The following is a 16,024-nucleotide window of genomic DNA, read 5'->3' as shown; positions in this document are numbered from 1 at the left end:
TTCAGAAGATGGGGTAGAACCCAAGAATCTGAATTCTAACAGGCTACCTGCTGCTACTGAGCCTGCTGGTGTGGGCACCACAGTTTACCGACAGTGCTTTGTGTGTTAACAGTGACAAGAACCGACCAGGTGCAATGGCTTGCACCTGTAATCCTAGCACTTTGGGAGGCCAAGGCAGGTGGATTGCTTGAGGTTAGGAGCTCAAGACCAGCCTGGCTAACTTGGTGAAACTCCCATCTCTGCTAAAAATACAAAACATTACCCAGGCATCGTGTCACATGCCTTGTAATCCCAGCTACTTTGGAGGCTGAGGCAAAATAATCACTTGTACTCAGGAGGCAGAGGTTGCAGTGAGCTGAGATCATGCCACTGCACTCCAGCCTGAGTGACACAGCAAGACTCTATCTCAGAAACAAATGAATAAAAAATTGTGACATGAACTGCTCCCAGGTTCAAGACACATACAGGGCAGCACAAAGCCTCCAGGTGCAGCTAGTCTCTGGTTGGGTTATAAGTTAAAAAATGGTTGATTCTCCCCAGCAGAGCCTCCATCCCCTTAGATGAATGAAACGAAGAGGCTAGTCATGGACACGCACATGCACACCCTCTCAGCCATACAGACAACAGACTTGGGAATCACTGACTCTCTCAGAATCTCTGTTTCCTCATCCAGGGCCCAGCTATAAAAGGGAGGGTGAAGAATCCCTCCAAGTAGCTGGATTGAGGGCCCCTCTCCTAACCTGTGGGTCTCTGCTCCCAGGCCTTGTATGGACATACACAGGCTGTCACATGCCTGGCAGCATCGGTCACCTTCAGCCTCCTGGTGAGCGGCTCCCAGGACTGCACCTGCATTCTGTGGGACCTGGAACACCTCACCCATGTGACCCGCCTGCCTGCCCATCGGGAGGGCATCTCGGCCATCAGCATCAGTGACATCTCGGTGAGACTCCCATTTCTCATTGTCCATATCTTCTTCACAGTAGCATGGGGGACAACACCCAGGAGAAAGCCCAGAGACTCTGGCCACCCTAGAATGCTGGGAAGGCCCCAAGGGTATGAAACAGTTACTGTAGATCTCACGTGCAGCACAGGGTCTAGCTTTGATTTCTGCTTCTTTACTTTCCTCCCTCTGGTGGTGGGGGCAGTGGGAGGTGTCTGCTGCGGGCACCAGGGGGCTGCAACAGAAAGACTGGCTTTTAGTCAAGGTTCTGCTTCATTTAGCTCCTTACCTGCAAATCAGTGTTGACTTGGCAGGTTTTTTGTCTTCACGGCAGTGCAAGCTTCTCTGCCTGTCCTTCCATACATTGGCTGACAAAGATGAGGGAGGTCAATTTATCAGCATGAAATTTCTTCCAGAGTGAAGTCCTGTCATGGGATATAGGGTACGCTGAGGATGCAGAGGTTTCTGCATCTGCTCACAGATAACCTAAGGGGACCAGGGCATGAATAAAGTGAGTGGGGGAGCTCTAAGAGGAGTGGGGGGTGATACAGGAGCTTCCTGGTTCCAATTTTTACTGAAAGTAGTGCTCCAGGTAGGTTTGAATTCAAAACTGGATTCAATGTTAGATGAGTAGATGGAGTGTGGATGGATGGATGGATGGATCAGTGGATGGATCAGTGGATGGATGAGTGGATGCATGGGTAGATGCATGGACAGATAGATAGATGGGTGGATAGATGAGTGATTGGATGGATAGATGAATGGATGGATGGTTGGATAGATGGACAGATAAAGGGATGGACAGACAGTAGTAGGTGGAAAGGTGGATGAAATGGATGATGGACTGATGGTGGGTGAATGGATGGATGGTTGATGTTTAGAAGAAGGTGTGAAGCCTTCACCTGGGAGAACATAAAACCCATTAGGAATTGTGTCCCTAGACCCCAGAAAAACCTGGAACCAGGACAAGTTGTCCTGTAGCCAATTGATTTCAGTCTGTGCTTGCTGGGTGTGGGGAAGAGAGGTATCAGACATGGTCTCTGGCCTCAGACAGACCATCAGGAAATTCTACAATGGATCCCAGCCCAGGGGGATGTGGGAGTTACTGAGTTCCCCACATCCCTTCTGTGATTAAGGCAAGGCTCAAAGGGATGGCCCCAGGGCCTCGGTGACAATGGCCACTACAGAATAGACAGGACTTGAGGAGTAAAGACTTAAATATGAGCATATCAGGAGACACAATGGGGAAATTTCTCTCCAGGGACATTGCATAGTTTATGAGCTCCATGTAGTCATTGGACCCTCTGTACCCTGCCCTCCACTAGGTGGCATCCAAAACTTCTTCATGGGCAGGGCTGGCCAATCAGATGTAAGCTATGTCCAAAGCCAGGGCTTCCCTTCAGGCTGGATCTTCTGTGGCAGCCATGGTGTGGCTGGGGAGTGGGATAGGGGAGAAGCCTGGAGGGTGAGCCAGGTGCCTTCTGCCAGGAAAGAAGTATCCAAGCACAAGACTGCAGTATGAATAGAACCAAGAATTTACAACTGTGTGAAAACAGACCAAATCTGTGAGTCAGCTAGAAAATAAGTGGTGGCTTAGGAAGTCTTGGGGTACCTTGGGGGACTTCAGAGCATGGCAGATTGAGGGTACTTGGGTGTGCCAACTGGGTAGCTGAGCACGTGGCTGATGGGCAGGCAGTGACTCCAGCTTAGAGTGATGGCAGCTCTCACTGAACAGGGCACCATTGTCTCCTGTGCGGGAGCACACTTGTCCCTATGGAATGTCAACGGACAGCCCCTGGCCAGCATCACCACAGCCTGGGGCCCAGAAGGAGCCATAACCTGCTGCTGCCTGATGGAGGGCCCAGCATGGGACACAAGTCAGATCATCGTCACCGGGAGTCAAGATGGCATGGTCCGGGTAGGTGTGTCTTGGGCAGAATGAGGACATGGCACAAGAAATGTGTTCATCTCCATTCATCTCCACTTCCTCCAGGGGGCCAACCCTGTAGGTTGCATTTGAGACCATTCCAGAACAGGTATCTACAGCAAATGAAGGGAAAGGCAAGGCTCTTTCCAGGAAAAAAGTAAAGAAATAAAATTTTATATATATATATATATATATATATATATATATATATATATATATATATATATGTAGTATTACACACACACACACACACACAGACACACCCTAAAATAAACACTGTTACAACATGTAAATGCTGAAAGGTTAAATGCAAAAGATCATATCTCAATGCTAAAAGTAGATAATTTGTATCATCTGCTCAAACCAAACTTACCCACCCTTCCACTAATCTATCTACTCACCTACCCATTTATCTCTCCACTTATCTACCCATCCATCTGCCCATCCATTTCTCTATCCACCCATTCACTCATCCATCCATCTATCCGTCTATCCAGCCATCCATCAAGCATCCATCCATCCATCCACCCATCTATCCATCCATCCATGCAGGCTGAGGAGGCACCCAGGCAGTCCCCTCACAGGGCCTCATCTATGGCCTCTGCAGAAAGCAAGCCATCCTGGGCTGACCTGGGCTTGGTGAGGTGTGATCCACACAAGCAGGCCAGCCGGAGAACCTTGGGGTGGCCGAGCTGCAGGTGTATTTCTCTCCTGGGCCTGCCCAAAGCATGACTGGGGGTATTCTGTGCACCCAGCACTCATCCACTCATTGTAGTCACTGAGTTCTTGTACTGGCCCAGTGCTGTGCTAGGCCTGGGATGGGTTCACAAAAGCATTTGAGAGGAGGCTGATCCTTGCCCTTGGGTGACATAAAGTCCAGATGCAGTGAGTGAGAAGCCGTTTTGAGTGAGTCAGCCTCAGGGCTCTCACAAGCAGGCTTAGGACCAAGGGCCAGACACAAGATGGGGGTGCCCAGCCATCCAGGGGTGAGGGAGGACTCTAGAGGTGGTGGCATTATGGGCAAGAGGGCATCAGCTGAGTGAAATGCGAATAAACTGGTTGCAGAGTCACATGCCTGCAAGCAAAGGGCTGTGGGTAGATGAGGGGCATTTAGGGACATGGGTGGAGTAAACTCACTCAAGCTGCAACTGTGATTGGCCAAACCTCCACATGAGAAAGCTGAAACCTAAACAACCTTTTACCTGATAATACACTGACATCAGAAGTGAAAGGGGGGCCATGTCTTCATCCCTTCCCTAAGGGCGCCTTAGGTGTGAGGAAATGGACTAGACCACTCTGAGCTTGCAGACAGGATCATCTCCCCCAGGCCATGACATTTGCTCTTTTGGGACAGGTTTGGAGGACTGAGGATGTGAAGATGTCTGTTCCTGCACAGCCAACAAGAGAGGAGCCCTTGACTCAGCCTTCAAGTCCAAGAGGTACTGGCCCTGCTGGGGATGTAGCTGTCCTAGCTTTACCCTGTCCTCCTCACCTCCCCTCTCTCCACCTCAGCCCAAGGGCTGCAGCTCCTCCCAGGTCTGCAGAGCCTACGGAGGCACAGAGAGGTTCAGTAACTTGCTTAAAATCACTCAGGAAGCAGACTATCCTCACATCTGCTGCCATCACAGCTACAACTGCCTCAGATTAACATAACCATAGACACAGCCATGTAACCACTATCACCAACCCCTCCATAATGAACACAGGCGAGAACCTCCCCATCAAAGCTGTCACTGCGTCACATCTATCACAGCTGTCCAGTCCCCACCCCCATCATCACCTCCCCCAGTAGAGCCAATCTCCTCTTTCAGCTCAGTCTTCAGAAAAGATTCTGGCCAGAGTGGGAACATCTCTGTTGGAACCCACAATCAAGCACGTTTTCATGAAGTGAGAATTGTATCATCCTGAGCACTTCTGGTAGCTCCCTGCTTGCTCTGCATCCCAGAACCTGTGATCATCCACTGGAGAGAATTTCCAAGATTTCCGAGGGCTGCCTTCTGAAAAGAGTAGACATTTGCAATTAGTCCCTTCTAAAATACAGTCCACACCTCTTTGATTCATTTAGTCACTCATTTGTGGATTCTTTTTCATGCAAGCACACACAAACATTTGCTCAGCCCCTACTGTGTCCTAGGCTGTATATTAGAGGTCCCTTCCTTCAAGATAACAACACCTGGGGACCCTTGTCGACAATCTGAGCTGAGCCAGGGCAGGAACATCACAAAGATCAAGAACTGCATCAGTTCACAGGTCCTGTTCCTCTAGGGTTCTTGGAGATCACCACAAGGAGTCAGCCTAGTTCATGTGAAAGGAGAGAAGTGTGCGCATTCTAAGGAACCCAGCGCATCTTTGGGAAGCAGAGGCCAGACTCCCTCCCATATCTGCTCCCAACTGGAAAGGCTCTTATTCCCCAACCTGCTTATGAAACAATTTTCTGGTATACCTGCATGAGACTGCACACCATTTTAATTTGGGACTCAAATGCCCACTTTTGAAGCTATTGGGGCCCAGTAAGCTAAAGGCATTAGCTAAGCCCATGGTTGATAAATGGATGCCCGAGAAAGAAGACTGGATGAATGGGTGGGTGGGTAGATGGATGGGTGGGTGGGTGGATGGATGGATGGACGGATGGATGAATGGATGGATAGATGGATGATGGATGGATGGACAGATGAATGAAAGTCACCTCAGAGCCATTCAGTTGGTTCTGGCAGTGCCAGTGGGTTCGCAGGTTCCTGTCCAGCGTCAATGGTTGTGATGAGGTTGCACTCATTGGTCATGGGATCTAGTGAATGAGAAGCAGGGTAAAAGCAAGAAACAAGGTTCTAGACCCAGCTCTGTCACAGCAGCTTCTCTGGTCTTCTGTCAAATGGAGGTACTTCCCGTACATCCTAACTAGTAGAGTACTGAGGACAGAACAATAGAGTAGCCACAGACAAGAATCTACCCCAAATGCAGGTCATTATTGTCATTTTTGCAGACTTTTGAGATATTTTCTCTGTAGACACAGCAGCTGATGGCCTTAGGAAACTTACTTAAGAGGTCTTAGACTGACAGGGAGCCCCAGATCGACATCCTTCTTCTGTGTCTGTTCTGACCCAGAGTCACTGCCGCCCCAGTGGATTGACTGCCAAGACTTTGGTTATAGTTCAAGGGAAGATGAACATGAAATGACAGGATGACACAGACATATTCAAAATATGTTGGGCTGCAGTTTAGAGTTAACAAATCTAAAATATGAGCAGATTTACAAGCCCAAACTGCTAGAGGTCTTTAATTAAAAAGCATGTTGTTCTTATATTGCTCAAAACTGTTTTGTCCGAAAGGGACCTGTATTGGGCATGACATGTGGATATTTGCACATGTGTCCTCTTGGCGTGTATATTACTGCATCCCTCAAATGTCTTAAGTGGCAAGAAAGGAGATCTTTGAAGATATTAAGGATACTGTGTTTGGGGGCAGATGTAATCTAATTTCTGCTTGGAATTCATTTATTTGTCATTTGCAGCAAGGCCCAACCCAGGTGAGTACAATTTATTTCAGGAATTGCCTCAAAGATTTGGACTCAATCAGGCACAGAAAAAGTGCTTGGGAGAAGCTTGTTGTTTAGACTGACACACAAGTGTACAAATGCCTGGTGTGTTTTGAGGCAGTTTCTCCCACCTGGACCCCTCTAGCATTTCCTGGTGCATGGCCTGTCGGCATACATGGGTGATCACCCCAAGACAGCGGGAGCTGTACCATCTCTCCTGCCCTGAGTCCAAGGAAGTAGCCTCACAGGGACGTACCCAGCTGGCGTCTCTCCATCTCACCCTTCACATTGAAGGAATTACTGTCTGTTCCCAAATGCAGTCATTAAAATGAGTGAAGTAACAATCATTGAGTTACATTTTTTGAAAAAACGTTCTCAGCATTTAATTATTGGTTGTGGCGTGAGAGGATTAAGATAAGTTGATAATGCCGACTTTATGTAATTTATTTTTACTAGGCAATTATGGGCTGCATTACATCCTGGCAGCAAGGTATTGTGGGGCATCTTATTAAGCATAAAGCCAGTAAACACTGATGAACAATTTTGCTGAACTAGGCATGCAATTTAGAAAGCAATAATACACAAATCCAATTTGGTACACAATGGATACCGCGGCACGTCAGCACATGTAACTATCACCGCCTGCAAATTAAATTGGGACGGCCCTTTTTGCAACAGCACAGGCCAAGATTAAATATATTTCCCCCCTCAATTTAACAAGTTGCTGACCACAAATATAAATATGTGTGTATATGTTTCCGGCCCTGTGTGCAGATGCAGGCTGTGTGCAGACGCAGGCTGTGTGCGTGAAGCCGATCTGGTGTTCTAACTCTTCTCTCACATGCTCCTCACAGGCCACAAGTGGGAGAAGAACCTGGCCCTGAGTCGAGAGCTGGATGTCAGCCTTGCTTTGACAGGGAAGCCCAGCAAGACCAGCCCCGCGGTGACGGCCCTGGCAGTGTCCAGGTAAGCGCGGCCTTGTTTCTCTGGGTCTCCAGCAGAGGGCACTGCGGCCACCTCTAGGAAAGCCCCAGTGGCTCTGAGTCCAGGCCACCCGGCCAAGGAGGCCACCTCCCTCCAGGACAGGGCCCCACCAAGCACAGGATGCAGCCCATGTGGCCGCGTAGAGCCCCAGGAAATGTTTTGGGTTTGTGTATTATTTGTTTTTTTTTTTTAACTCACACATGCCCTTGCTCTCTTGCTCTTGAATATCCATCCATTCATAAAGAAATCCAAGAGGTATAAATATATTGTTTTGTAATTTTATCCTAAAGAGAGCCTTTTCCCCTGAGTTCCACTGCCAGCTGTTACATGTGGTGTGATGATTACCCTTCATTAACAGAAAGTGCCTTATGAGGGCTCTTAGCTGCTGTAGCATAGCCAAGCGTCAGTCACATTCTGTACCCGTTATTTGACTCACAGTAACCCATGGAGGTGGTTACCGTCATTAACCTCCTTGTATACACCAGGAGGTGCAGCCACAGGGCCGCTGACCTTGCAGAGCTGGCCTGCCTTCCTCCCTCACCGGCGTGGCGTGGGCTGTTCCGCGTCCTTGGTGGGGGCGCTACACATTTGTTTTAGATGCTGGGTGGGGTGGAATGGGGCAGGATGGGCATGGTGGTAGGGAAGGTCAGGCCAGAGCCACACTTTTTGCTGGAGAATTTGCCATTTGTTTTTCCCTGGTCCTGGCTGTATCTCTGGTGGGACAGGAGGCTCACCTGGAGGTGCTGGAGAGAGGCAGGGCCTTGTCCTGCGCTCTGGGACCTGAGCTTCCCCACAGTGCTGTGGGAGCTGCCACCCTCACAGCTCAAATGCATTCCTCCATCCCCAAGTGGAAACTTCCATTCCTCCCACTGCCTCCCCTGCCTCAGGGGAGATGAGGCCAGGGGCCAGCTCCACTGGGCCCCGGACTGAGCCCCAGAGTTGCAATATCCCGTGTGCTGAATGGGACAAGTGGTACTGACAGGCTGGCCTCTAATGTCCTTGTCTTTTCTTTCTCTTCCCAAGAAACCAGACCAAACTCCTGGTCGGCGATGAGAAAGGGAGAATATTCTGCTGGTCTGCAGATGGATAGGAAGGGAGAGGCAGAGGCTCTGGCACAGTAGTGCCAGGCTGAGGGTGGCAGAGCTGACTGGTGCCTGAGCTCTGCCTACAGAGGAAACCCCCAGGGCCTCCCTCCCCACAGCTCTCAAGGACCAGCCTCCGGCAATCAGAGCCCTGCACCCCAACCCTCTCCATGGCCCAGGGGACTTCTATGAAAAGGATGAGTGCGCACACTCAGAGGGCTGAGCAACACTCTGGAAACTGACTTGGTGACGCCCAGCTGCACATGAAATTACACATGACTCACCTTACTAAGGGCTACTGCACTGAAAAAAATGATGGAGTTGCTTACTGGAAATTATTGTATTGTCTTTATTATATTAAAGCAACTATATTCTACATGTAGAAGGGCTCTTGAGTTTTACATCGCCACTCTATCTCACTTAAATGCTGCCTGTCTCCATATTTGTGTGTTTGTCCTGGGAAAGGCAGGAAGTCTGCAGGAAAGCACATCCACCTGCACAGCCTCACCCAGCCCCTCCCCACCTTCGACCTTAGACACTGGCTCTTCCCCATCTTGCCCAGAGTGTAGGGGCCTGGGGAGTGAGGGGCCACTGGGAAGAAGGCCCAGCCTCTGTGGCTGAGCTGCAGAATATGGCTGTGGGTGCTGCCCACAGCAGGCTCAGGCAGGTTGGCCTGGGATGATACACCCCCCCTAGGCATGCTGCCCCATCTCCACAGCCTGCAAAAGACAGGGGTTCCAGCCAGCATCTGGCTCAGCAGTCTCTTCCAAGGGCCCCAATTTACACTCTGCTGTGGAGCTGCAGTTCTTCCTGGAGAAATCTGCAGTGCTGTGTGACTTTGTCTTCCACCTGAAAACGTATGGCAGGTGGGGTCATTAACTCATGCCCCGCTGAGGAATTCCAGTACCTTCTTGTGCCTCGGTCATTCTGGGATTGGTTGTTGGACATCAGAGGTATCACCCTCACTCTAATGTCTCCTCCTTACCCCAAAATTTGCAGAGCTCCTCAAATGGAAATCCACTTGCCTCTGTAATAAAGTCAAGCTCAAGTGGACACATAGAGAGTTGGGGAAGCTACACTTGTTAGCTTCAACTCTCTTTCAGAGATCTCCCTTCTAGGGCCAGGTGGGGATCCCCATCTTCCCCCTGTCTCCAAACCCTGCAAAGTCCCTGAAGGGGGTCCTCACCTAATTTAGCCCAGGCCCAGGGAAAGCAGGAACATGCACTTTGTGTCTTATGCCCCACGGGTCACCTGGCCTTCAGGGTGAATTTTATTTTATTAAAAGATAAAAATATTAAGAAAGTAGAACTGATGTATAGCCATATCAAAAATGGTGAAGGATGGTTAGGATACCCTGATTCTTCTATAAACTCTGAGGCTTTGCAAAGGAGAAGATGGAGGAGACTCCTCTCAGGTCTGGAGCACCCTTCCCCAGGGTGAGAAGCGCTTGTGTCTGACCCCAGGGCCAAGGATCACACCATCTCCTGCACCGTCTGCACATGCTATTAGTAGACAGCCCATTTGCAATCCCCCGGCTGGTCTGGGACTGCACTGAAGGACCATAAATTTAAGAGCAGAGAGCAACACTCCCCAGGAAGGCCAAGAGGCAGGGTCATAAATATCAAGGCTGAGCCTGCTGGCATTTTTCAAAACACATCACAGCATTATCCAGGGCTGACAAGGTCTGCTGGCCAAAAGGCTGTCTTCAGTTCCTTCATTTAAGTGCTTTTGCCTCTTGTTCCCCTCAAATCATGGAGAAAATGAGGAGACGGTGTTGGGTCTTATTGCTGGGGTCCTGGCAATGCGGTGTCTGTGCAAGCAAATGTGACTTGAGGTGAAAGGGCTAAAATGGACATCTCAGTTCCTAGGGAAGGCAGAGGGGACATTCTGCTATATCAGCTGGCTGGGGCTGCCTGCAAAACAGAAATTCATTTATTCACCGTTCTGGAGGCTGGAAGTCCATGATCAAGGTGCCACAGGGTTGGTTTCCTTTGAGGCGTTTCTCTTGATTTGCAGATGACCGCCTTCTCCCTGCGTCCTCACCTCCTCTGTCCTCTGTGCACATCTGCGTCCTCATCTCTACTTACAACAATGCCCATCGTATGGGATTAGGGCCCACTCATGTGACCCCATTTCAACTCTCTCCAAGTATAGTCACATTAGGAAGTACTGGGGGCTAGGATGTCAACATAGAACCCTTCTGGCACTGGCTGAGAGAGGTGGCCCTGGAGTCAGGCCTGGAACCTGTAGAGACAGAGGGACAGGCTGGAGGAAGACCAAGCTGCGTTGGCAAAGGTGCAGGGAGAGTCAGGCTGGGGGTGGGAAGAAGAATGGGCAAGAGCACAGGGATGAGGCTGAGAGGTGGAAGGGTTGCTGCTCCTAGCTGTGGGGTAGATGCTGGTTCCTGGACGGAGTGAGGGCAAATGTGGCTGGCAGAGGTGGGCCACCCACCCATAGTGCCGCGTTCACCATGCCAGCTCCCAGAACGTGCCCCACGAGAGTCGGTTGAGTAAACGGACATGTAGACGAATGAATGAGCCTTGGTGGCAGGCATGTCAGAACGGGTGGTCCTGGGATGACAGGGTGGAGCAGCAGCGCCTTTGCAGGGAGGGTGAAGCGAAATGGAGTAAAGAGGTGGGAAGAATGAAAGGAAACTGTAGGTCTCGTGCCCTGGGCCTGGGACATGACGGGGGACGAAGACAGGAGCTTGTGGTGAAACTGTGAACGCCGTTGTCAGAAGCTGGAAGCCTTAGAGACATCCGTGAAGCAGGGACAAGCTGTGGGCAAGCACACCCCACAGAGAAGATGGGGAGTCTGAGGGGACAGGCTCCATGCCAGGCTGCTCCAGTGGGGTCCTCCAGGATCAGCTCAAATTGCCAGGAGGAGAGAAGCTGCTCTATACAGAAGCCTGGGAGGCAGCACATGCACCCTTTGGCCCTCACAAGCGTGGCCCTGCTGTAGGCTCCCAAGGTGTTAGAAGCAGAGTTTGCTGTCAGAGGTGAGGGCAGGGGGCTGATCAAGCCAGGACAGGGCTGCAGAGGCAAGCGCCAGGTGCAACTGAGGCCCAGGGTCCAAAGCTCTAAACAAGTCCAATGACAGGAGGCCCCTGCTGGCTGGAGTGGCCTACGGTGTCTGGCCAGCAGAGCTGGGGCCTCTAACAGTTGTCAGTGGTTGGGGGAGCCCAGAGATGAGGCCTGGGGTGCAAGGAGAGGAGAGAGTAGGCTCAGCGCCCAGGGCCATAGCAGAGGTAGCTGGAGCAGAAGCCAGGGGCACAGCCTGCCGGGGGCCCAGGACCATGCCGATGCCAGCCTCACCAGCACACCAGGTCCAGTGGAGACCAGGAGACCTGTCCAAGTGCCACATGGTAGCTAGAGGCCGAGACAGGAGGGCAGGCTTTCACAGTGCATAGGTAAGAAGGAGGCCAGGCTGCCTGAGCGCCTGGCCCAGCTCCACACATCCTGCCAGCCTTGGCTGCAGGTTCTGTACCTGTGAAACGGGATCCTGGTGTCTACCTCAGGGCTCCTCAGGTGAGTAACATCGTATCTTCTTATTTTATAATAAAATAAAAGAACAGGGGATGAGGCAAACAACAGACTGCTTATCCCTCCGTGACGCAAGCTCTTGGTTGCTTCACTCACCAGTCTTTTCCTTGCTCAGCCAGTCCCTGTACCAGGGCGCTGGGGACAGAGGAACCCTGAGCCTGGGCTGGTGAGAGGCACAGAGAACATGGGACAGCAGGTGCGAGACATCGGGCAGGCCCGGTGCCCCGTGCTCACCAGGCCGGAGCAGGGCAGGCACGCTTCAATTGCGCTGCTTCAGAAACATCCGGGAAAAGAAGTCCAGCTCCCAGGCTCCCCAGCACCCACAGACTGTGTGCCCTCCCACGGGGAACAAGAGCCTCAGGCTGCACGTGTCACCCTCTCCCAGGCAGCACAGGTCCCGGAATCCCCACTCTGTTGGAAGGAACTCTAGATCAGACAGCAGCAGGCTGAGGTGAGGATGGAGGCAGGTGTCGCTGCCCGCCTTGCTGCCCACCCTGTGCTTTCAGGACAGATGGCCTGTGAGGGGCTTCCCCAGCCTCTGGGGTCAGAGACCCCCCCCCATATTCCACTCACTTTTCATATCTGAGCTCGACTCCTAGACAGCAGCCATGCCCCGCTCTCCCCCAGCAGAGGGCACCTCACAGAACACCACCTCAGGCCTCTCTGTGTTTTCCACATCCTCTAAGAGGCCAGGGAAGGGTGGCCCACGGCGACTGATGGACATCCCTCCCACTGAGGGCACCCAGGAAAGCAGGGCTCTCTGGCATCACTGTGCTTGCCTGAGACCAGCATCTGGGCATGCTGGCGTCCCTCTGGGAAGTGAGTTCACCCACAAGTGGGGCCATACACTCAAGCTGTGCCCATCTCTCCACTTGGACAGGCCTGGCCGGACTGGGGCATACTTATGATAACAAAGTAGTTGTTCCTCCTCGGAAATTCAACTTTTCCTAGGTGTCTTGCATTTGTATCTTCTAAGTCTGGCCATCCTGCTCCCTGGACCTCTTGGAGGCATGAAAGATGGTGCCTTGCCGGCAGGCCTGGCAGACCCTGTAAGTACTCAGTGCATGACCCATGAGTTGCTTGTATTCAGTGAACTGAAATTCAACAGCAGAAGCTCTCAGAGGGACCATGTGGGGCTCTCGGTGCCACTGATCAAGTTTCCAGGGCCTTCTGTGTCCCTCCATGCGGACCCCATGGGAAGCGCAGCTCCCTACCCCACACTGGCCTTCTTCCATTTCTTTGAGCTCAAGGATCCTGAGAGGGAAGTTCAGTCCCCTGGAAGCCCCTGTGGCAGCAACTTCCTCTCCCAGGCTCAGCCAGCAGCTGAGAGCCGTGTCCTTAGAACCCAGTCATGGGCCTGCAGAGAACTCAAAGATTGGATTCAACCACATTAAAATGCAGCCAAGCAGGGCACATTTAGGGAGGAATAGGCTCTTCATATGAAAATTTTGATGAAATTTGTTTAGCATAAAATCAAATCTCTCTAAGCTAAAATCAGTTTTGCTTTAGTCAATTCTTGGGTACACGTCCACATCCCATACCCCGATCATTGTGTGTGTGTGTGTGTGTGCGCGCGCGCGCAAGCTCGCATGTGAATGTGTTGTTCCAATTGTTCTCTTATTGAATGTTGCCTGAAGCACCCTCATGATCTTAGTCAACAGGAGAACCCTCCATATTGCCTCCTCCCCCGTGGCCCTGAAGGCTCAAAGAACACTGCTGTGTCTTGAGTTGAGATCTCTGTCTGCCCCAAAACTGGTTGATACAGAGACCTTGCTTGTCCAAGACATTCTGCTGTCTTGCCAGAAATGCAGCACCAAAATTACACACCTCTGTGATGACTTGGAAGTGGAATGTGCCACCAAAGCATGCAGCACACACTTTGCAGCCTTGTGGCCTTTGCCCAGGCTTTAAGCACTGATGGATTTTCACTAAAATCAGTGTGATGACTTTACCTTGACTATCTATCCAAGAACTTGTTCGCTCATTCATTCATTCATTTATCCACTAGTATTTCACAAGGATTCACTGCATACCTGTTCCCAGCCAGGCTGGGAGCCTGATGGAGAGAGGCTGTCCGGACACAGATGCCTGAAATGTAACTGTCAAAATCTCTGGCCATCAGGAGACACACAGGCCCTCTAACACTGCCACTTAGCACATGCGGAAGCCAGGGTTCAGAGAAAGGAAGGGACTTGTCTAATGTCACATAGCAGGTCAATGGCAGAACCTGATCAAGGCTCCAGGCTAACTCCCCACCCCCAAGCTACAGTACCAAGTACCTAAGGCCTTGTGTTCCTTAGGGTGGGCCACTGGAAAATGAAATCCGAACAGCCTGCCTCTCCCTGGAGCTTTAGATGTCAAGAACAGCTGGCCCTCCCCACCTCACAATGAAACACGAAGGAAGAAGAAAAGGTTCATATGCTTTTGAAAAACAGAAAACAAAACGAACCAGAATCTTTATGTCATAAAGGCCAGCTTGAATTCTTCCTGCAACAAGGAGCTCACTACTGCAGGAAGCAACACCCACCCCCCGTGACAGCAAGGCTCACTCTTTCTGGGAGCACAGGTCACACAGGCCCCTCCATGAGGCCGCCTCAGCCTCAGAGCCCCTCAGGGCAGAGGCTTCCTCCTCCTCCTTCTCCTCTTCCAGAGAGCACCAGGAGGCAAGTTGTCCTCACAGTACCCTCTGCTGCCTCTCCAGGCTCTCTGGGCTTTGCACACCTTCAGCCTCAACTGTCTTTTCCTATGCTTGTTGTTTTATAAAATAGAAGTAATCATTACTGGCTTGATAAGTCGCTTGGAAAGTTAACATGAGATAACTGTATGTCAAGTTCTTAGCACAGGGCAGGAGCTCAGGAGATAATGATGATGATAGTTATTAGTAGTAATGTGGTTTCTGACACGGGGCCTGGTAGAAGGGTGACTTCCTTCTCTTTCCTTCTCTCCCCTCTCGGAGGTATTGCCCCCTCATTCAAATGTTCACCAAATATTTCTCATTCCCATACCACCTTCAGAATTTTTCTATATAACCTGTACAATATTCTTAGTATTTGACATTAACTTCACTCTTTTTTATAAACTTAAACCTCACCTAAGCATTAATGTCTATGAAATCATAGGTTGGATATACAGTCCATGTTTTTCTAACTATATAAAATGGATAGAAAAAATGCTTGTCTATGCCTGCCTTACACGCATCTCATGGTGATTTAGGGGGCCCCTGAACCACACTCTGGGAGATCCGTCCTAACCCAAGATGCTGGGGTAGGCACACGTTTTGCCGGAAAGCAGATAGCCTAGAAGAGACCCCAGGTATATCCACCCAAGATAGGTGAGCTCAGCCAGAATGGGAAAGAGGCTGACTCATCCCCACCTGCCATGGTGTGCCTTCCACTGCACTCAGAAAAAAGACGCACGAGGCTGTGGTACATGTCTAGAGGCCAACCCCTGGGTTCCAGGCCTATCTTTGTCTCGAGAGCTGCGTAACTTTGGGGAAAATTGGCTGAAATACTAGCTCATCAGTGTCTTCTGCAAAATGGTAATCAGGGAACCATCTAGTAGGGCTTTTGTGAGGATCTAAGGAGAAATTGCATGTGAGGTGGGAATCCAGCACCTGGAACTTGGGACATGCTCAGTCATGCAATAACGACAATTAAAGTTATCACAAACATTATTGTAAGATGATTTATGTCCAGTCTCAGTGTGGCTAACATCAAAAGGGGAGCATCTTCCTACCAGTTGCTCAGGCTGAAAACCTTCGAGACATCTCTGAGTATGCTCCTCCCTCACACCCCACATCCAAAAGCTCTCTGGACACCTTCTCAGCCCCAAACAACTGTCAGAAGTTGAAACTAAAATCTTGATACTACTTAGAAACATATCATAAATATAAGCTACTTAGGAATAATATGACCAAAATACATAAAATCTGAAAACTACAAAAACATTGTTGAGGGAAATAAAAGACCTAAATAAACGGAGAACTACACCATAGCCATAAATTAAAGAGCCAGTATT

At 50.5% G+C, this 16,024-nt stretch overlaps 1 protein-coding gene across 6 annotated transcripts in view; it reads left to right on the top strand.

Moving 5' to 3' along the window:
• The window catches only part of WDFY4 (WDFY family member 4), a 304,899-nt gene extending 295,982 nt beyond the window's left edge, over positions 1 to 8,917 (top strand). For 3 of the 6 annotated variants that reach the window (XM_074382129.1, XM_074382127.1, XM_074382128.1), the window contains exons 59-63: positions 761 to 940; positions 2,676 to 2,858; positions 4,222 to 4,306; positions 7,254 to 7,365; positions 8,407 to 8,916. In XM_074382129.1, coding sequence (XP_074238230.1) covers positions 761 to 940; positions 2,676 to 2,858; positions 4,222 to 4,306; positions 7,254 to 7,365; positions 8,407 to 8,473 — 627 coding nt within the window. In that variant the 3' untranslated portion in view covers positions 8,474 to 8,916. Of the gene's footprint in view, positions 1 to 760; positions 941 to 2,675; positions 2,859 to 4,221; positions 4,307 to 7,253; positions 7,366 to 8,406 lie in introns of all 6 variants that reach the window. The other 3 variants (XM_074382130.1, XM_003929977.4, XM_074382131.1) reach the window with 2 other exon arrangements.
• Positions 8,918 to 16,024: the final 7,107 nt, after the last annotated feature.

Source organism: Saimiri boliviensis, chromosome 12 (genome assembly GCF_048565385.1).
Source record: "Saimiri boliviensis isolate mSaiBol1 chromosome 12, mSaiBol1.pri, whole genome shotgun sequence".
NCBI classification, from domain to species: domain Eukaryota; kingdom Metazoa; phylum Chordata; class Mammalia; order Primates; family Cebidae; genus Saimiri; species Saimiri boliviensis.
This window is presented reverse-complemented; position numbering and strand designations above follow the sequence as displayed.